General features: G+C 37.8%; 1 protein-coding gene across 2 annotated transcripts in view; it reads right to left on the bottom strand.

Moving 5' to 3' along the window:
- The window catches only part of MAN1A2 (mannosidase alpha class 1A member 2), a 141,497-nt gene that overhangs the window by 44,020 nt on the left and 75,206 nt on the right, over positions 1-22,271 (bottom strand). For both annotated transcript variants that reach the window (XM_008505451.2, XM_030445140.1), the window contains exons 6-8: positions 4,394-4,488; positions 2,240-2,363; positions 1,735-1,828 (exon numbers count right to left, since the gene is read on the bottom strand). In XM_008505451.2, the coding sequence (XP_008503673.1) occupies positions 1,735-1,828; positions 2,240-2,363; positions 4,394-4,488 (313 nt within the window). The remainder of the gene's footprint in view (positions 1-1,734; positions 1,829-2,239; positions 2,364-4,393; positions 4,489-22,271) is intronic.

The following is a 22,271-nucleotide window of genomic DNA, read 5'->3' on the forward strand; positions in this document are numbered from 1 at the left end:
ACTTCTGTGATGCAGTAGAATCAGAAGACAAATTCTTGCCTAAGCTTCAGCTGTTGCAGCTCTGATGTCCAGTGTATCAGTGCATGTGTGCCTTTACTGTAACTTCTTATATATTGCAAATATTTTCACTGAGGGGTGATCTATCAGGTACACAACAAAGAGTTTCTCATTGCTACATCCTGATTCGTGGCAGGAATATCAGAATTAGGGTTTCTTGCTTTCTTGTCCCCACAAAACTTTTCAAGATAGGGTTACAAAGGCTCTTTGCACTGGAGGTATCTTAGAAACACTACCAGAACATTGGTATCAGCACTTGGAAGCTTATATGCTTAAAAACTCTCACAAAATCAACCAAAAGCACAAACAAAACAACCAAGAAAACCCCTGACTACCAAATTCCAAGAAGTAATGAGCAGCACAGAAAAAGCAATGGTTCTATAAAGTTGCATCTCTTTTTATCCTAATAACTTAAATATCAGCCTGTAAGCCTTAATTTCAGTCCAAAATATATTATCTTCCAAAATTCATTTTCACAGTATGTTTGACCTTCAAACTTCTGCAAAGTTAAAATTTTTAATTTCTGTTTATTCTCAGTAACCAGGAATGTTTTCTTCCCAAGAGCTGCTAATTCTTAACATTATTATTATTATACCTCACAAAAAGTCCCTAAAGAATCCTGGTGATATGCCACACTGGACTATTTTGATAGAATGAGCAGGAGCAACTGGTTAGAAATGGAGAAAAGCAATAGAATTTATCTTATCAATCTATGTGTCAGTGTCATAAAGCATCACTATTCACTCAAAGATATTAGACTCTCTGGAGACACTTTTGGCCTTATTGATTGGATTAGATAACTCTTTTCACAGTCACTACAACAATAGCTGCATTCATTTCTCTCATATATCAGACTCAAAGAAGCAAATTCTAAGTTTGCAAGGCAGAACATGTTCTGCTGGTATTTACAGCCAGCCACTGAAGTCTCTGAAATCTGTCAATGATGTCAAACAGGACAGAAATAGATCATCATGCTTGGTTTTCGTAAATAAACATGCATTGATAAAGAGATAGCCACAGAAACCTACAAGAAAGAATTCTCTTTTAAAATGCCCAGTATGAAAGCACTGAGCCCCTCAGCTCTTTTTGGAAGAACCAATTCAAGAACAGGAATCATATTTGTGTCTCTGTCTTCAGGCTCTCTCTACCCACTTGTCAGCAAGAAAAATATTTTTTTCTTTTCATTCCAAAGTATTATTTTTTTTTAAATGAGGCACACAGGGAGGTTCAACATGCCATGTCACATGCTAGTAGGTAGAAGAATGATGTTTGTAAATGTCAATCCCTAACATCAGGTGAAGGATTACTTCTGTCACCTCACAATAATTCACTTACCAGATGCTTTGTAGAACAAAAGCAGGAACAAAATCAAAACAAGGAAACTCTTTTCAGCCTCGTTCTTTATTACCGAAGATTTTGTTGACTGATAATAGTAAGGATAGCCATCAGATTTGATAGGAAGCTACTTTCAGGAAGTGCCATAAAAATTGAGCTGCCTGACTTCAGAGAGAGAGACAGGCAAAAATTGGTTTCAGGAGATCTGAAGTCTAAGTAATCCCTCTTTGTTGCATGTTTTCAAGTAATGCTATTCATTCAGAGTATTTTTCTGATCTCCAACTCAGCAGCAAAATAAGAAGCACAGCTTTAATTAGGAATGAATAAAAGAAGAATACTTACGCTGACCCCACCGGCCTGTTCTTGGATTCAAATAATTTGGATAAAGTCCATTAGGACGATCCATTTTTTGTAGTAACTTCCGAATGTGCATAACCTAAATTAAATCAAGAATCAGAATCACCACTAACAATGTTCATCTGCTCTCTGCACATAGCTAAATTTAATACTTTTTCTTTTTTAGTAGTAAATTTTTTCAGTCTGAACTCAGAAGCTTTTCTGAGGGCTTCATGCAGTTTAGTATATATTTACTTTTAAAGGACTGCTCACAAGCATATTTAAAAATTATTTTTACATGTATGCTGAAACAAGAAGAAAACTTCCATTGTCCTAAGTTTCTACTTGAAAAAGTCATCTATTTGGTAACAGAGATACAAGTATGAAATAATTTACCCACTACCAAGAATGGCAATAAAATGCAATATATAAAGTACTTCCCCTTTAATGCAGTTTATGATGAAACAGTATAAAATACACTTCTGTGATAAAAACTGAATTTGAGACCCACCTTATTGTAGTATACAGGGTCCCCTGTCAAGTAGCTGAGGTGGACAAATTCCATGTGTAGAGTGCCAAATTCTGCAAGAATGCTGCTGCCAGCAGAAGCCCAGCCCCAGTTTCGACCCACACCACTGAATTCCAATAAATATGCATAAAAAAGGGAGAAAAGAACAAAACATTCAGAATTATTGTGCACAGCACTTTAACAGCCACCACAGCAAATTAAACATGCAACAGCAATATATCGACCTGTATTTAAGATTACAGAAATTGTGGTTTTATAGATCAGTTCCTTCCTGGGTTGGGTGTTCTTGGAAAAAAAGGTACTGTAACTTCACCACAAGAAGTCCTGTGATTAAAAGCTACAATATCTTGATGTCACAGGAATATAACGTCCTGACATGGGACTGAATCTCAATTGTTGTTTATTCGTTTCATGTTCCTAAGAACAAGAATTAAAAGCCATTGTCAGAGACTTCCAAAAGTGGCAGCATTTGCTTCCCTGTTCTGCCAAACATCTGCTGTGTTCCCTTTACTAATGTGGGATGTGCTTCAAGTCAGTGTTAGACATTTGAGCAGGATGGGAGTGGGCCCTACCTGTACCAATATGGGAAAACAGTATGTTCACTGTAGACAGAATAACATGAGTTCCTCAGGCTCACAAAGAATCAACAAAAATACCACAGACCACATAGCTTTTGTGATCTATGAGATACAATCATGCTAAATCATAACACCTAAATTACCTCTGGTTTAATCTAACTTGGGAGTTTTTAGTCTTTTAACGCCTAAAGTTAACTACATTTTCCTGGAGATTACTTCTATTTCTTCTCTTAAAAGATTACAGTTATCAGTAAGACCAGAATCAATTTGGGATGTCTTCTTACTTATTTTTTAAATTAAAAATTAGAAATAGGAAATGTAAATGTTGGCTAAGGAGTAGTATTTTTATCTCTGACCTGAAACAGAACTCTTTAAAATATAGTGACCACTGTTTACAGAAAGACAACATCATAGCTTGTGAAAGAAAGCAAAAATAAAAACTTTAGCACAGAGGAATTCCAAGCCCTGTGAAAGTACAGGAAGAACACAAGACTGAATAAATCATAGTGTCATGCAGAAAGTGCACAGGACAATTTAACCCAACAATATTAACTGTCCAGAGGTTCAATAAATGGCCCCAGAGGGGAAAGTGAAGCACAGGCAAAGCAGAGAAAAACAGACAATTGTGGGGAAGCCCTGAGGCAGCAGAACAGCAAACCACAGATCTGTGGTTTTCTCCCAAGAACTGACAGCAAAATGAGGATTATTTCCTGTACATAGAAAGGCACATAAAAAGCTCTCAAAGTAGTCCTAAACCTCTTCACAGTCTAACAAAGCACAAAAAATATCTCTCCTAAAATGAAAATAAATTAAAACGATTCAAAAACTCTCTGCTGCTTACTATTCCAAATTGCTCAAGTGTACATAGAACTAGACATGCCTCCCAATTCAGCTACTGTTTAAGAACATAATTAAAAGTTTCAAAGTGCCTTGCATCAAAAATGCTCTCTTGAAATCTGAGGGAAATGTCAGCATTGAACAAGGAATACAACACAAATTAGGTAAGGTAATCCCCTGGATGATGCAGACCACCTCTGTTTAGTGTCTGAGCAGCCATACAAAGAAGCCTCTCCGTCTCTCTGACTGTAATGAAGATGGAGAGGCACACAAGTTTTTATACCTAAGTTGAACTGTAAAATGAATCAGTATCTTCAGAGTCCCATCATCTTCTCAAACATCATGAGTCCTCTAAAGGTAACATACATCTCACACAGTACATAAAACCCAGTAAGTTCAACCATGGCCTGCAAGAATATTCTCTAGTGACTAAAGAACCAATGATTAAGCTCTAGGGCAACACATGGCATAATACACTGGGCATGTTCCAATGGCTTGTTGAATTCTTTCTGCAAAATTGAGGAAAAAAAAAGATTATGGTCACAATATATTATAGTTAATGAGGTAGAATACCCTGATCTCTTATTAAAATTATTCTGAAGTACCAGAAATGCCAATTTGTCTGTATCTTCTACAGTACCCACTACTAAGAAAACTGATATATGCCATTATTAACTTTAAGTTGGAGGGAAGGGAAGGAACACAAAAGCAAATTGATTACCTTTTCAGATTCACCATTGCCCATGGTATACCCGTAGGTGTATTGAAGGCTGGAAGAAGCTTTCCTGCCAGTTGCACTGCTTTAATCTTGAAAACCTAAAATAGTAGGATCAATTGCAATTAGTTACAAAGTCTGATTTACCTCCAAGAACTAAAAGGTTTGACATTTTTTTGCTCCCTCACTTCTTTGTATTAGAAAAACTTCATATTTTAAAAAATAACTTTTACATATAAAGTTATATTTTCTACTTGTCTACTTTGTAAGTTTTGCTAATATTTGAACATGAAAATAAAACTTGTAATTTTCACTTCTTTCCTTCTATCCTCTACAGCAATAGTGCTTAGATTCCCATTTAAGAAGAATATCAGTTGTCTTCCAACCTCATTGTGGGAATTTAAAATATTTCCAAAAGCAGGCTTTAAACTTTACTTTGTATTTTGTAGCTAAAAAAATCAAGAGATAACCCCCCACTTCACACACAGGTATTTTAGCTTTCATAAACTTCTATTATCTTTTTAATGATACATAATGCAGACAGAATTCCTATTCTTTTATGAACACTGCCTATGCAAAATCATATATGTGCAGTTGCCTGTAGTTTTTTCTTCATTGATAACATATAAAAAATAACTATAATTTTAATCTTCCCTCTCAAGTTTGATTACTCATAGAAATTACTGACAGGAGAAAATTTCTTTCATTTCTATTAGTGTTTCTACTTACTTTTGGAATATAAGCCTGCAATAGCCTGATTCAGAGCCTAATGTTTATTAGCTAAATGTGTAACTGGGATAAAGTTCCTTCTAAGCACCTTTTCCAAGAAGGCACATAGATCCCCACAATGTAAAATGTCTAGCAGCTAATTGCTAGAATCCATTTAAATTAACTCATTGTCAGAATTCACTACAAATCTGCCAAAGTATCTTCTTAATTTGGCGATAACACTATTCAGCAGCTTAAAGCACTGCACAAACATGTAACAAGAGGAGCTACCAAACTCCAAAATAAATTATGCAACACAGACATACTATAGAAACATTATCAACTACTTGAGCCATACACTGTAATGGAGAAAAATAAGAGCTTTAAGAAGGACTACAAGACAGCTCTTTTGGATTTATAAAAATTATTTCTCCCTTTTGTAAATCTACTGAAAGAAAACAGAAGAGATACTTGCTGGTAAAGCTAGCTGAAAAGTAACTGTAAATAAGCAATTAAGAACATTTTTCATATGGAGATAGAAAAAGATCAAGATCTTAATATTTGAGGAGATGACTAGCAAGACATGAAATAAACCAGAAAAGAATATTAAAGATGACACCTAATTGTATTTGATGGAGTGGAGTACAGAGAGATGGAGGTGGATCTGAAAGCAATGAGCCAGGAAAAAGAGCTTTTACAGAGCTACTCTAAACTAATTGTAAGATAGGTTGTGTATAAACTGAAAAAGAGGATACCTCAGAACAAGATTTGATAGAGCTGTGAAGTAACAGACGCAATGTGGCTTGAATGACTTTTTAACAAGATACTGACAAGAGACAGTTTTTGAGAAAATGTGCAGAAATTTAGCAGTAAAATTCAGAGAACACTCTGACCCTGAATAAAGGAACAAGTCAAAATAGGAAGGCATTGCAGAAGTCATAGGTATAATACAGGTGGACAATATGATAACTGGGAAAAATGAAATGTGAAGAGAACTAAAAGCTCTGTCTTGTCCCAGTTACATATAAACTACTTGATTTACATCTATGAGTATGTGTCAAAAATTCATGCTGAACTTTTAGATTTTTAAGTAGTAGATGGGTCAAGACCAGCTAGAATTATATACAGGGAGTCATCCAAAGGGAGTTCCTCTACAGCACAGACAAGCTTCAACACCTAATTGAGAACAGAATGATGATGTCCAGCTAAATGGTACATACTTTGGAATGACAGTTGTGGCATGAATTTATTTAGCTTCAGCTTTTGGATCTTTGACCCTCTAAAAGTGCCATGCTTTATTGTATTATTCATTAATAAAAGGCATCGAAACATTAGGGTAAGAATATTCAATGGAAGAACATCCCTAGAAACAACCTCACAAGAAGAATACTAATAACATACTGCTATTCAGCTTTTAATCAATTTGAAATGTATTGTGATACTTGGAAAAAACCCTACAGTATTGGAAGCAGTTTTTTATAAGTGTATAACATAAAGGCTGAGCTGGTCTAAATGTGCATGAATCCAAACAAGGACAGTTACAGCAAGGCAGTCACTGTGCCATCCATTTCAGCATGTGAGCAAGCCAGATCATCAGGGCAGCTGCAGTAATTTCTGGCTTAGACAACCATGTGAACAATACCTGTGAAAACTTGCTGTGATGAGACACCTTCCTGTCACCTACATCGAGTTGAGGACTATATGTGGCTTTCATTTAGCATCAAAAGGTGAAACTCCACCTCTCTCTAAATCCATCTAACCCAAGACTGAATCCAAGGAGAATGGGTTGAAGGCGTCTTCGCTTTCTGTAAAGGTACCTCACCATACCTACAGCCACCTCAGTCCCATCTCACTGCTGCTTTGGGATACCCAAACCACCTAGTGCTTGATATAGTGTGTGACGCAGACTTGAGTAAGAACTGGGAGACAGTGGCACAATTTGTTGTTTTGGTTTTTTTTTTCCTAAGCAAAGTGAGTAGGTATTGGGCTTTTGGACATATGTAGGGAAAAGGAAGAAATACAACAAGCAGTGTTGAGATGGCTTCTATGGGAGACTGCATTTGTGACCAGACTGCCCTGCTGAGCTCATAAAAGTGACTTTTAGTAAGTTTCAGACTTACTGTAAGAGCAACAGTAAAGACCTCAGGCTCTACCTTTTAAATCATGTGACTGCATCAGACAACATGGTTCCCTATAGAATCACAGAATCATTTTGGTCGGAAAAGACCTTGAAGGTCATGAAGTCCAACTGTTAAGCTAGCACACTGCCAAGTTAACCACTGAACTATGTCTCTAAGGACTACATCTACAAATTTTCTGAACACCTCCAGAGATGGTGACTCAACCAGTGCCCTCCCTGGACAACATGTTCCAGTGCCTGACAAAGCCTTCAATTAAGACATTTTTTCCTAAAACCCACTATAAGCCTTCTTTGTCGCAACTTCAGGCCATTTCTTCTGGTCCTACCATTTGTTACTTGGGAGAGGAGAAAAACACCCACGTTGCTACAACCTCCTGTCAGGTATATGTAGTTTTATAAGGTCTCCCCTCAGTGTCCTTTTCTCCAGACTAAGCAACCTGGTTCCCTCAACCTCTCCTCATGAGACTTCTTGTTCTCCAGACCCTTCACCAGCTCGGTTGCTCTTCTCTCAACTCACTCCAGCACTTCAACGTCCTTTGTGTAGTGAAGGGCCCCAAACTGAACACAGCACTTAAGGTGTGACCTCACTAGTGCCAAGTACAGGCAAACAGTAAGTATTATTTTAATCTTTTTAAAACAGATTGAACTGATAGATTCTATTTCAGCCTTGGCCCTTCCCTTTTGAAAGGCAATACATTTCAAGAATAATATAGGCAAGAACAGAGAAGTACAAAAGTAAACTGATGCCTTGGAAAATACAGCTCATTATGAAACAGCAAAAGAATCGGGGTTATTTAGTCCAGAGAAAAGATGTTCAAGAGAGGACTTGTCAGTAGAAGCCTAATACAAAGAAAAAACAAAAATTCCATACAGAGAAATTGAAAAACGGAGTAGAGAATGTTAGCTAGTTATTAGGAAAAAGTTGGTCATAAGCACAATAATAATCAAACATGACTGTGATTGCTGCAGTCATCACTACAGCTTTTAAAAATTCATTGATTCTGCCAGGGAACAGAAAAATAACTGAGGACCACACAGCTTTCTTACCACTGTTCCAGACATGCTGCCAATTAACCAAATGCACTATGTATATTTCATACATGTAAGAGGAAAATTTTTTGTCTCTCTCACGCCCCTGTACCTACACTATAGACCCACATAGCACTTTTGTAGTCGATGCATAAATCATGAAGATCATCAACACCCAAGTTTCTTTGCTCAAAAGTATAAGACTTTAACAGGGAGTCACAGAACACACAAAGACGATAGCTCTCAAAGAAGTGATGTTCTAGCAGGATAATCTTTTTTCAAGTGTGAATTCATACTTGCATTGATTACTGCATTTAGCATGTAGTGGCTTTAAGATGTGGTGGTAAATAACAACTCTAGCAAAACACCGTGTTTTGAAGAGGCAATCCTAGGGTAGCTGTTCTGTCCACTCTCAAATTATGGACATTTTTTTCAGAAAAATTTCACAAGCCACCCTAGACTCAGAGAACTATTTCAGTTTCACATGGCAAAATCTAACACACTATGTCCCTCAAATTACACAGCCTTTGGTAGGCTAATGCTTCTTTTTGCAAGTGCTGTAAAGCTGTGGAAGGATTCTTTTTCCCCACTATCTAATATAAATCAACTTTTTTACAGCTAGAAAAGGAGAGCAAAAATTAGCAGAAAAGCAAAACCTAAGTCCCAAATCAGATAAGCTGATCCTTCATTAAGATGAAAACATCAATCAGTACTGACTAACCAGTGCATAAAGCAGACCAGCTGTGAGGGCCTGAATCATATTCATCCATTAAACTGATGCTTAACATACTGAACCTGTCATACACCCCATATTATGAAAGCTTGCTCCTAAGCCTATTAATCCAAGCATGCCCCAAAAAAGCCTTATTGATGTACTCAGTGACTGCTGAGATGCATGGCTGTTAGTCTGAGAAGACTGTTCTGCTAACACTGCTGTTAGCTGTCCCCTTCCAGCTATATGAATGGCAATGAAGACTAAGCATGAAGACTATTATGAGGTAGCCCTATGTATTAAAATAGGTTTATACTCATTAAATACAAATTTTCAAAAAGAGAGCATCTGACAGCAATAGTAAACTCAGATCCTTGAGGAAAAAATTCGGTACTTCCAGGATCAACCTAAAATAATTCCCTTTCTACCTTCAGAGTCCAATCAGCATTAGTGAACTCTGTCTTTTTGTGGATAACCACCCAGTTAAATCTTAACTTCCCAAATAGGTCTTTCTGCATCAGTAGAGCTAGAGCCTTATGGTGTGATTTACTGCTGAAAATCAAGATAAACAACATTGTCAAAAAGAAGCACAATAAATAAAAAAGCATTTCTGTTTTGTTGCCTCTTTATATACAAGCCTTGCTACATAGAAAGAAAATGTCTGCATGCCAGATAAAGAGTTTTAAGTTTCAACACACTTTTACTCTTCAAGACTGTGAACTCCTGGGTTTTACAGTGTTCCTAGGAAGGGCACTAGTGTCCCTCCTCACTACAAGTAGGGGACATCCTGCCACCAAGAAGTGAAGAAATTACTCTCCCTTTACATATTTGCTTCTGATAAACTGCATGGATGTAATTGCAAAGGCATCTTGTGAGATGAGGGAGATACAGTAGGCTTCTGGTAATGTTTCTGCTCTTATAGTATACATAGAGAATGGGTGATCACTTCAGCTATGTTTTATAGATGTTTGAGAGTGATGACAAGAGGTGACATCTAGAATTGCTCCTAGAAAATGTAAATCCATGTCCATGTGAGATTTAGCAGGGCAGCAACAAACTACACCATCTATAACGGTGAAGCAATGTAGAATAACATAAATACAACAGCACCTCTTCAGCACTTTATATCTCGAGTCATAGCAGATGTTCAGGAAAGAAATATTTGCACATCCTGTTAAGACACTGCCACAGGCTAAGCATTATTGCTGTCTTTGGTGAGCTTTGGTAATCATTACCAAAGTAGCTGATGAACAATACTTAGGATTTAAAGATTTAGGATTTGTTTAAAGACTGAAAGTCTTTAAACAAGAGAAAGCTTAGCCTCCAAAGGGATGTTTTCCGTGAACTTTTACTTTCCCTGTGATAGGAAAGAGATTAATACGGTAATGAAAATTCTACACCTAACTCAGCAGCCTAAGATTAGAGTTAAAAAATCAGGAACAGACTTTAATCTGGACTGTGGTGTTAGCTTAGAATTGCTACGATGTCAGTAGTCTCCGATTTCTTTATTCCTCCTATTAGGTATTTATACACATGGATGAGATACCCTTCAGTCTTCTCCTGCCCAGGACAAACCTTCTAAACTCTCTCAACCTGTTCTATCATGAGACAGTCCCACCCCTTTAACCATCTTTATGGCCTTGTGCTGGACTCTCTTGAGCATGTTAATGCCTCTCATACTAGGGAGCCAGAAATGGATACACTGCTGACAGTGTGAGGGTCACCAGTATTGAATAAAAGGGAAGGATCACTTCCCTTTACCTGCTGGCAACACTCCTTTCTAATGCAGCCCAGGATACCACACACTTTCTATGCAATAAGGGAATGTTACTGGCTCATGGTCAACTCGGTGCCCACCACTTCTCTGCAAAGCTGCTTTCCAGATGATTGGTCTTCACCGTAATCTTGTGCACGGAGTTGTTCCTCCCCAGGTGCAGGACCCTGCACTTCTTGCTGAACTGGATAACATTCCCATCTACCCCTTTCTCAAGGCTGTTGAGGTTCCTCCACTTGGCATCATGATGCTCTGGCATATTAGCCAGGCCTCCTAGTTTTTGTCATCAGCAAACTTGCTGATAACAGAGGTCCACTGCCCCATTACCCAGATCATTATTGAAGATGTTGAACAGGACTGGACCCAGGAGTGATCCCTAGGGTACATCACTAGTTACTGGCTTCCAGCTATACTTGGCACCACAGATCATCACCTTCACTGTCTGCTGTTCCTATCCGTACTTCACCAGCTTCCCTGTGAGGATCTTAGGGGACAAAATGCCAACAACCTCACCCAAATCTAGACAGACAATATCCACTGCCCTCTCTCTTCATCTACCAAGTGTATTTTTCATCATAGGTTACCAGGGTTTCCTGAGCATGACTTGTCCTTTATAAATCCATGCTGGCTACTCCCCATCATCTTGTCATTCCTGGGAGCAGGAATGGTTCCCAGGAGTAGTTGCTCCATCACTTTCAAGGTAAAGCTAACTATCCTGTAGCTCCCTGGGTCATCCTCCTGGCTCTTTTAGAAGATAGGGGTGATTCAGGGTGATGTTATTCATCTCATGCACTAGCTTTGGTGCCCTATGACACCCATTTCAACTTTAGCTTTTTACACTACTACAGTTCTGCAAGGCATGCAGCTGTTACCCATGGGCAAAAAAAGAAAGAAATTTGGCTTAATTATCTAATTGTAACAGACTCCAAAATTTTAAAACCCTGCCAAATTCACCCTAATGGAAGTACAGGACCAATTACTTCTGTTCATTCAACTGTTGCTGTAGAGTCCTCCTGTGCTAAAAGAATTCCTGCCTCTCAAGAACAACAGGAAAAAGCAGATGTGTAATATTTACAGATGATGTACTAACTTGCTGATTTACATGTTTTGTGAGAAAATAAATACTTCATTAAATACTCCTTCTTTCAAAAACAACAAAACCAAAACAACCCAAAACAAAACCATTATCAATTCAGCAAGCTCAGAAAGCCAACACTAAAAAAGTTTAATGATTGCCTCCTTCTGTATCCATTCTGATAAAGGCCTCCTTTCCCTTTAACAGTGAAGCTATTATATGGTTGACTACAACTTTCCTGATTTACATTTTTCAAAGTAGAAATTAAATGTTTAAATGCTACTTCTAAGATAAACGGTAATAAATATCACGGTGTTTTTTTACCAGCACCAAAGATTTGCAAACAGAATTTTAAATTAATACTATCTTTATCTTTTACTAAAGTTTTCCAAAGCTGCTTTCCTGGACAACAGATGTGAGGAATCTAGTTACTGCTAACTGAGGCATCTTAGGATCCAATGAAATATTCATTATTTTCACACCATCGATATTTTTGAAAAATCCACATAAGAAAGTTTGTGCGTATTTTAACTTATTAGAAATACTTGAAGATGTAAACATAAAAATTTGGCATGCACTGGACAACAAGCTGTAGCCGGAAGGGAGTCTCTTGTCCGGGATCAACGCGTTGATACGATGATATAGACTCATAGGATGTGATCTGAGTCTATTGCCCACAGTGTGGAACTAGCAAAGATGGTCTGCTGCTATGGAAGCAACCAGCCGCTCTCTCAGCTAGCTCTAGAATGAGCTGCCTCGGTGGGTGTGAGCCTCACTATTTATTGGCCCCATGGTATTGCACATGCTCCATAGGGGCCCTGCCCTGGCTGGGCACAGGTGGAGTTGATAGCAGCTCACACCCACTTCTTGATGATCAGAGGCACCTGGTCGCTCTGTTCCACTACAACAAGCTAATCACATTTAAACTACCTGACAGTGGCTAATAATGCCTCGATTAAACTGCATAATTTCCATTCATTTCCATTGTCATATCAGCTTCCTTAGCATGGGCTTCATGCATATGTAAGTAGGGAAGTTACATATTCTCCATTTTTAAAGGACCTTAAAATCTGAGGCACTTTATACCAGTCAGCCAACATCACAAATCACTTAAAACTCAAGATAAATACAATGAAAACCTGGTATTAAAATGTCTCCTTGATCTGATCATTCCAGAAGATATAATGCACTGTTTCTCATGCTGCCTGAGCCAAAAGTCATGGGAGCTTTGATTTCATTTTCTCTTCTTCTATCATTGCTGTTGTTGTTGTTATTAAGCTGCTTCCAGCCCAGACAATTCTTAAGCTTTATCTTTCTTTCTTTTCATCTTTCTGTCCTCTTCACTGTAAGCTTCCCTACACTCACAGTATTAACCTGCCAGATTAGTTACCTTTGTAAATAAATTGTGTGCGGACTAGAAGCAACAAGCTTGAATTTGCACAACATGCTAACCACAATCACTCATGCCTAAGCATGCTCCAAGGATGCAAGTGGGCTTTTAAAAGACTCTGCTTTCAGATGATTTCTTCTTGTGGGAGCTTCTGCCACACAGGGAAGCAGATGTGAGAGCACAATGTCTGGCATATGCTTTAATATTCTCCCACTAGTTACTGGCAGCAAGAAATATTGATTTAGAAAACGGAATGCAGAAAGGGAAGGGAGAAAAATTAATCTGAATGGCCACTAGGAAACCAAACAGAAGAACCATCAAGGGACAGAGGATCAGTATGGAGCTTTGTCAGCAGGAAAGCAGAAGTGGTAAAAGACAGGGCTTCCAGTCCCCCACTTCATGTGTGGTACAGTGCCAAGAAGTTGGTAAGAGAGCACAAACAGGAGCTGAAGGGCTGAAACAAAAGGCATCAGGGCAGGGAATGAACGGAGGGCTACACCAGACAAGACATCAGAAGGGATCATGGAGGGAGTGCCAAAAGTGCAGTTGTAAGGAACAGGAGAACGAGAAACATCTCGGAGGATCTGACAGTGAAAAAACACTTTCCCATATCCAAAACATATTCTTAAGATGTAGGATTGACTCTAACATATCAGGCTCTCAATATGCTCTAGTAGCCAAATGCACTCAGGCAAAGCAAATGGTATGCTCCTTAAGGTTCCAAACCCAAATGAAGATACAGTCTCTCTGTGGTTTTTAGAAAGAAAAATGTGTCTTAAGAGCTCTAAGAAATGGTTCTGAAGTCAAGTAATAATGTTGTTTGTGCTATAATAACAAGAATCCTTTTCATGCAATAAAGATTATCTGCCCTCTCTTATTATTAATCTCTCTTGATGCTGTGTTGTGGTTTTTTTGGTAACACCTTCTCCTAATACTTTCTCCACTGATATCAAATATCTTCTTAATTGCCCATATATTTTTCTCAACTATGTCATCTTTTTTGTCCTTCAGCCCTGTGCTTAACATTGTATCAATATCTACTTTCTCTGTTATTCCTCTGTCTCGTTTCTCTTGAATGCGCTGCCAAAGTTTCCCATTTTCAATTAATCTTGATTTCCCCTTTAGACTGTGCCAGAAATGACTCAGTCCCCTTTAGACCGTATCTGCCTTTACACAAAAAAATTAAACAGAGATTAAATTACATACTGTCTCACACTTTGTGCACTCATACACACAGACTCCCTCCTCCGATTGGTATGACGTGACAGATTACAGTGCAAAAATTACAGATAGTATAGGAAAAACAAATAATTAGAAAAATCACATAGCTTTTAGGTTTGCAAAAACAGCTCCCTTACGCAATGGCAGATGCAAATATATTTCATTACATTGCAACTGATGAAAGTGACTAAATAGTTTAGTGGTTTTGTTTTGGGTTGGGGTTTATTGTGGTTGTTTTTGTTTGTTTTTTTTTAAACTCATATGAAGTGGCTTGTTTTCACAGATTTACAGACATATTTAGCTTAGTGAATGTATATATAAGGAACAAGTTCTGACAGAAAATTAGTTGGCAAACAATAACTATAAGCAATGAACTAGTCAGCACTGAATCTTCATAGTTGCATAAATTCTGCAAGATAACTTGAAGAAACTGCTATTTATTTTGAAAAATGTTAAGACAAAACCCCTAACCTCCTGTCACATAATTTATAGTTCTGGGGGAAAGAAAACCAAAATTTTCTTATGTCATGCAAAAGAAAAAATAAAATCAAAAGGTCACCAAAGCAATAATTGGTCTTCTTAATATATCATAACTAACAAGCCACCTTTGGGTTTGTTAATAAGTAGTATTTAAGTGAAATATTACCGACTAACCATGTGTCCAGGAAGGAAAACTATCAGTACTCTATCTTTTTGCAATTTGTCTACCACCTTTTTACATACCCTTTCAAGAATGTGATTACCAAGACATTTACAGCATACCAAGAAGTGACTCTTTATTAATGACTTAAACAGGAATAAATTCCTCCTTGTATTAAAAACTCTATAAAGCCAAATGCTCATAGGTCTTCTAACATAGGATTTCAGATTTCATAGCAAAAGTTTCAACTGAGCTGCTTGCCCTTGGTAAGTTCCACATATTCATGAAGCCACAGCTTGCTCTGTTCCATGTTGGTCCAGCCAATATGGGTTGTTTTTTTTTTCTTTTAACTTACAGCCTGCAACTACACCTTTGGGAACATTAACATGGACTTTACTTACACAGGCAATGTTGGCCAATTCATTCAATTTCTCCAGAGTTTTCCACTTACTTGCCATTTCAACATGAGCAAATCTCCAGTCAGCTATAAATTCTAACAAGTATACACATATTATCAAATCACTGCTATACTACTATACTCTTATTTTCCATTAACTGAATGGAAATGCTAGAGATCTTAATAATTTAAATATTTGTTTGCTGATGATCCAATTCATAAACAATAACACAGTACTACTTCAGACAGCCTAGCATCCTCTTTATTCCTAATAGACTATAAGAGTTCCGCATCTTCATCATGTTTTAGGCATATACAACATTAGATGCTACATAACTTCTGCCTAGCTTTTTTTGTAGCATTCATGGTATTTATTTCATTTTTCTCTTACAGTACATATTCTTTTCTAAACAGTTTTTAGTATTCAAACATCTTTCTAAGAGGGAAACATAATAATTAGCACTGACTGAAAATAAGTTCCAGTAGGTAAAACCAGAGAAAGATGCCTCATTTTTAAATGCTATCATGTCCGGAGTTGTATTTTTGCTCTGGTTGAAACTGAAAAAAAATCCTACTGGAAGATCTGTTCTTTCAGTTGTCGAAAAAGAATCCATACTTCCGGTCTGGATCAGATGAAGTATGAAAACTCTGAGTGCAGATGCTAATACAGAAAGAATGTAGGTAAATTAATTGGGTAGAAATTAATGTACTACTGTGCCTGTGCACATTGCTGGACTGTGCATAAACGAATGCCTGGAAAAGTAACAGGTAAGATACTGTTCTTGCTGTCACTGGTATTCATCAGCATGACTACTAAACTACTGATGAGGGAGCCATGAACTAAGACATCATCAGGAGATACATGCCATGTGCATAGTTACAAATGATCTACCCTTTCTTAGATTTTATAGCCCTCTGCCGGAAAATTACCAAAGAGTGAGTTTTAAGAGTGGCTATTACTGTGTACTTATTGTATTTGGTACTGCTAAAACAGCTCATCATTAATTTCCACCAATTTAAAGCCCATTATACCAACAGGTAAACCTATTTCAAACCAGACTTAGAGGGAACAAAACAGCAGTGAAGTCAGTTTTTCCCTCCTTTCCTCCTCCTGGATTGCTGTGCAGTACCAAGATGCAGCAATAAGTTGGGAAATGCATCGTTAACCAATCAAAAATGTTTCCTACAACCATGGTAAACAGAAAACACAAAAACTGCACAGCAGCAAGCAACCCATAGGCCTTCATAGATACAGTCAAAACTTCAGAGAAGCCTGTTGACAAAATACTTTCAGTACTACTACAGTTCAGTCTTGCTTACTGAAGACTTCACATATTTAGGTGAGTTTTCAGGGATGCCCATTGGCATATATAACATAACTTTACTCAGGCATATTCCTGAGCAGAAGAGATGCTGCCTGTCATCTTCCTGGAAGCGATTAGTTAATAGATTCTGTTAATAGAGTATCAAGTACTTAACAGCCCTTGCTCTCTGTTTTAAATGGGATTTCAGGCTGGATTTATCCACGTGAATTATATCATTATCTTCCCAGAAAGGTATCTCATTTTGATAGTGTTTATAGAGATGAAAAAGACAACCATGTGAAGGAATTGCTTTAAGACTGGCAAAGGTAAACAGAATAAATCATTAATCATTATGCTATATTGCAAATACCATACATTGCTTTGTTCGACAAAAATTAAAACAATAAGCTAGCCTTTCTATTGTATTAATAAATCATCAGCAGACAAGAACACTGTCACAATGGTTGTGTCCTCCTGCCACTACCACACAACAGCTATTGAAAGCAATATTAACTTCATTTTCCCTACTTGATGCTGTTTCTCAAGCACAACTACACACTCCACTCAACATCCAACCCTTTATCCATCTCCAGCCTTCCTTCATGCTCCACATTATTGCTGTCAGGAACGTTTTACTTGCCACTACCAGTCACACCAGGAGTTTTACTGAAGCTCCACTCCAGGAAAAAAGGCAAACAGTCAACAGTTGCAGCTGAACTTTTGTGGGGAGGAACCTAGAATCCATGGGCCCAATGTTCAGTTTTACTACAGACTTACTGTAAGTTGACAGTCAAAAGAGTTAAATCTTAACTTAGAGTTAAATCTTAGCAGTTAAGAGTTTTTACAGACCACAGCTGGCTGTTCTTTTTTCTGGTTCATTTTCCTTCAGAAAATGTGTTTTCAGAAGTTCTAAGGACCCTCATCTGTAAATGAGGGCCATGGGCAGTCAAAGTGCTAACTGCTGAGAAAAGGTACCATCACATTTCTCTTCACTGAAGCACCTCAAATCCAGTGATTATCTTCAGAATACTGTAAGACTTCACAAATGAACATTCATGGGACACATGTCTGATATAATTTTACAGAAAAGATTAACAGAAGGCTCATTCTGGGTCCATATACAGACAGGTTAGACACACACACAGTCACCTGCCAAGTCTGCTTGCACAGAAGGTCTGAGTGATGACCAACTCTTCTGCTGTCATCTTCCCTCTGTCTGGGTTTACACTTTATGCATTTGCAGGACAAAGCAACACTTTCTAAGCAGCTTGTGACCTACCAGCCTTAGAAAATGCATTCCAGAGCCTGTGATAAAATTACAAAACCCCACAAAGCAAGCATATCACAACAAGCAATGACTTCTGAGCATTAGAAAAAAATAGGCTTGCCCATTGAAATGAACATTAAAGAAATAATACAAATCCATGTAAATAAAGCCCTAATCTATATACAAAGACACAATTAAGTTACGCCAAACACTAACTACAAAAAGTGATGTCTTGCTTAAAATCACTCAAACTAAAATTTCAGTTAACGTGCCCTGAGTTAAGGCTGAAAGAATCAACATTTGTCCTTTCCCAAAGACAAAGAGCAGAAAGACAAGTAAAACCCACACATTCTAAGGATTCATCCTAATCTGGATAAAAGCTAAGTACCTGAAAGAAAATCTGCAGTCAAATAAAAGAAATCCAGGTAACATCAAATCCTTCTCATTCTTTCAACTATACCATTTCAGCCTCTTGACAATGATCTGCATTTTATATCCTGCCTTTTCCTGCCTGGAGACATGACACAGAAGCCCCAGAAATGTGCTTGCTTTAGGTATTTTCTCTAAATGTTACAGGATTTTATTTCCTGCTGTTAGTATACACAGCATCTTGCTCAACTTCTAACATGCACACACACACACACACACACACACACACGAGCAGAAAAGGCTTGTTGGGAACACACAAGGGGAACACCAACATCCTTAACTAAGGCTGAAAGCTCATGATGGTAGTACAACCTTAAGTAAGATTTATTAAAGTTTACTATCAAAGGACTTCATCTCCCAATTCAGACATAAGAAGGGAAGGGGAGAGAAGTGACTAGGAGAAAAGCAGCTATCTGAACAAGTTTACTGACCCCAGAAGGTGTCCATGGCAATCAGGGCCTGCCACCACAGTGACCCACAGGGTGTCACAGACAAAGGTTGGGCTTTAGCCCTGGGGAAGGGGCAGCCTTGCTACACACAAGTGAGGAGACTCCTTCCTCAGTTGAGGAAACACAGTTAATTCTGTAACAATCAGTAGATAGGGCTCATTCTACTTTTCTAGGACTTACTGTGTAACAAGGAAGTATGCCAAGTCACTCTGGAAAGACAAACTTTTTTTAAGCCATAAGTGAGTAAGAAGAGGTCCCACAGCATGCAGAATCCCTGGAAGATAGTGGCATTGCTTCTTCCCCTCCTGCTCCACTTGTTTCTTCTTCAAATGCCAACTCCACAAATTGAAATCATCAAATATGCTCCAGAGACAGGATAAGATTACTGCTTCTTACTCCCTTTTCACTGGACATGCTTCCTGAAAAGCCAGGTTCTCTGGCCTTGCTGCTTTGAATCAGAAATTCATCTTCTCAGTTTTATGTTGTCTGTCTTCCTTCTTTGGTGAAGAATATGGTGATGGCACAGGCCTCATCACTAGAACTGCCTAAAGGGCAATTGCAACTTCTTTGAGGGCTTCAAGATCCAGGGAATAAATGGTACTCAAGGATTCTTAACTCTCATGGGAGATGCTGGTGTCAATCAACAATGGATATGGCTATGATCAGGATCACCGTGAAGAGATTACTATTCCTGTAGATTTGCTTGAAAATTGACTTAATCTGTTTATTCTTAAAGAAGCTGGACAGACATTTGGCATGTAATCTAAGTATCATGCTCATTCTAGCAGTGGGTATAGCCCTTGCCAGAGGCTATTGGGAGGGAGCCACAGAGAAGCAACAGAAGTTCACCAACTATAGCTGTAGAAACCACAAGATTTTGAACACCCAGCAATCAACTCTGTTATCTTTACTTGTGAAATCACAGCAACATTGCCCTTTCTTTTGCTTATGCTTTATTGCTTCTATGATAATTTCATCTGTTTAATTACAGGATTATTCTGCATATATGCATCACGTGGGCTCTACAGCTGTCTCTCTCCTTCCTGACACAAATTTTCATTTGGAAAGTATAAACTTTTTTTATAGTGTCTTCACAAAAGGTTGGAAGTAAAGGAACTGCTCCTAGCAGGGTTCAGCACCTTCACTGCAGTCTTTTGGGTGGTTTTCAGAAATGAGGAACAATGGGATTGGATCCTGCAAGATACTCTAAGAGTCTTCATCTGACTTCATGGGCTGAAAGAAGTTCACATAGCCAATATGAAGAACTGCAGCTTGTTCCTGCTGGCACTGGTGGTCTATGGTTTCTTCCTTGTACTTCACTAACCAGGTGTGGGGACAGCACTGTGGAAATAACAGCTTTTGGAGCATTTGATTCAGCACTCCATGAGAAAATCCCATTTCTGCTCAAGATTCCAATGTAGTACCCTACATCAGCTTCTGACAGACCTTTTACTGTCCTAGGCCTTGAGGATATTGTCATTCCTAGTCTCCTGGCAGCTTATTCTCAGGACTTTACATTTAGGCACGTTCATCATGGGTCTATTTTGTAACCTCTACTGCAGCATATAGCTGTTGTCTGTTGGCAAGCCTCGTTATTACAGCATTAACACAAAGATCCACCAGCTCTTTTCTACTCGATACCATTCATTCATACTGCTTGCCTACTTGTTTCTTTTTTCCATCAGGAGTTGAGAGCATTTGGGACAGGCAATGATTTTAAAAAGCAACACTCCTGTCCTCCTTAAGAAGTCAGTATCGGCCACCCTGATGCCCAAAAAGACCCAGATCCACAAGTGTGACTGAAAGAAAAACAACATATATATAAGAATATATATATATGTGTATATATATATATATATACATATATATATGAAGCATTTATCCAAAAAGGATCAATTAGATAATTCATGTAGGGAAAAAAATTACTGATACCAGCATACCTAGTGAAAAGAAAACTTCATGTTCCACAGAGAAAAAGCAAGCACCAAACATGACTGATCTTGTACAAATCAAAGAACTGGACACCACGGGTGATGAATGAATTACAGAGCCACATCCTGGGAAACCAACTATACAATATAGCTGATTTCCAGGTAACAGAGAAACCCGAGACTTTTAAAGACTATGGAGAGCTGCAATCTAATAATAAAAGTGTAACTTGCGTTTTACAAAAAAAGGATGCTATTTCAAGTGCTTTATATTGTTCTAATCTCTGCATATACATTATACTCTTTCATTAAGCATTTTCATTCTGATGCTATTACATACAATAGGGTGATATCAAGACATTTTATTAGTGCTGGATAAGAGGTTAAAGGTAGCCATAAAGAATACAAAACACTCTTGTACAGTAAGTCTAGGGAATAACTTGGGACAAACATAAAGGAACATACTGTTCCAGATAAAGTGTTAAATAACGCCTTGAAAGACATCATTAAAAACTATAAACCACATTGATTCATAATGAAAGATAAAAATTTTCTTTGTGCCAGGATGATGCATGAGAGAAAACAAATACTTGAGTCTTAAGTGTTGCTGGTTTTCTTTTTGGGGCCTTTTCTGGAGGGGTGCAGTTTTTGTTTAAGGTGGGGTTGTGAAGGTTTTGGGGGTTTTGTTTGTTTGTTTTTTAATTCATGTAAGACTGATTTTCATCCTAATCTGCCATATTCATTGCTTACTCCAAAACAGGCACGTGGTGCATTTAATATCTACTTATTTCTGCTATATTATCAACTATATGTCACAGTTCTGTCCCCTGCCCCAAGCATAATGAAGACCATGTCAAGTTAATATAGATATTAAATGGTTGTTGCAGAGATTATTGAGAAACAGTCTGGCTCTGTTATTGTATTATATATTTTATTTTATATATTATTTTTATATATTATATAAATATTATATAGATTATTATATATAATATTATTTTACTTCCTGAATGCTAATTTGGCCTGTTAAATCCATTTGACAGATGGGAAAGAGAAAGCAAGTGGTCCCTGTAAACTCAAGGGTGGAAAACATGCAGCCCACACACCTTAACTACAAGATCATGCTTCCTTTTTGATCAAAATGTGAAAATTGTATCCAATCCATCATAACCTGGGATGGAAAAAAGGAGTGCCTAGTTCTTACAGTATGGCTCCCAGGGACTTTCTAAGCAACTCTCCTAAACCCTGTACCTCCAGAAATACTCAATTAATAGCTCCTGATTGAGTAAAGGCACAATGAATTTTGCACTTCCTACTTTAAGATTTGGTACTTAGACAGTATGCCTATCAAAATACAGCTTAATAAGGAATAATGATTAGTGAAATAAACACTTTGTTTTGGTTGCTCAGTGGAAACTGGAAGA

The sequence above is a fragment of the Calypte anna genome, chromosome 1 (genome assembly GCF_003957555.1).
Source record: "Calypte anna isolate BGI_N300 chromosome 1, bCalAnn1_v1.p, whole genome shotgun sequence".
In the NCBI taxonomy this organism is placed as follows: Eukaryota; Metazoa; Chordata; class Aves; order Apodiformes; family Trochilidae; genus Calypte; species Calypte anna.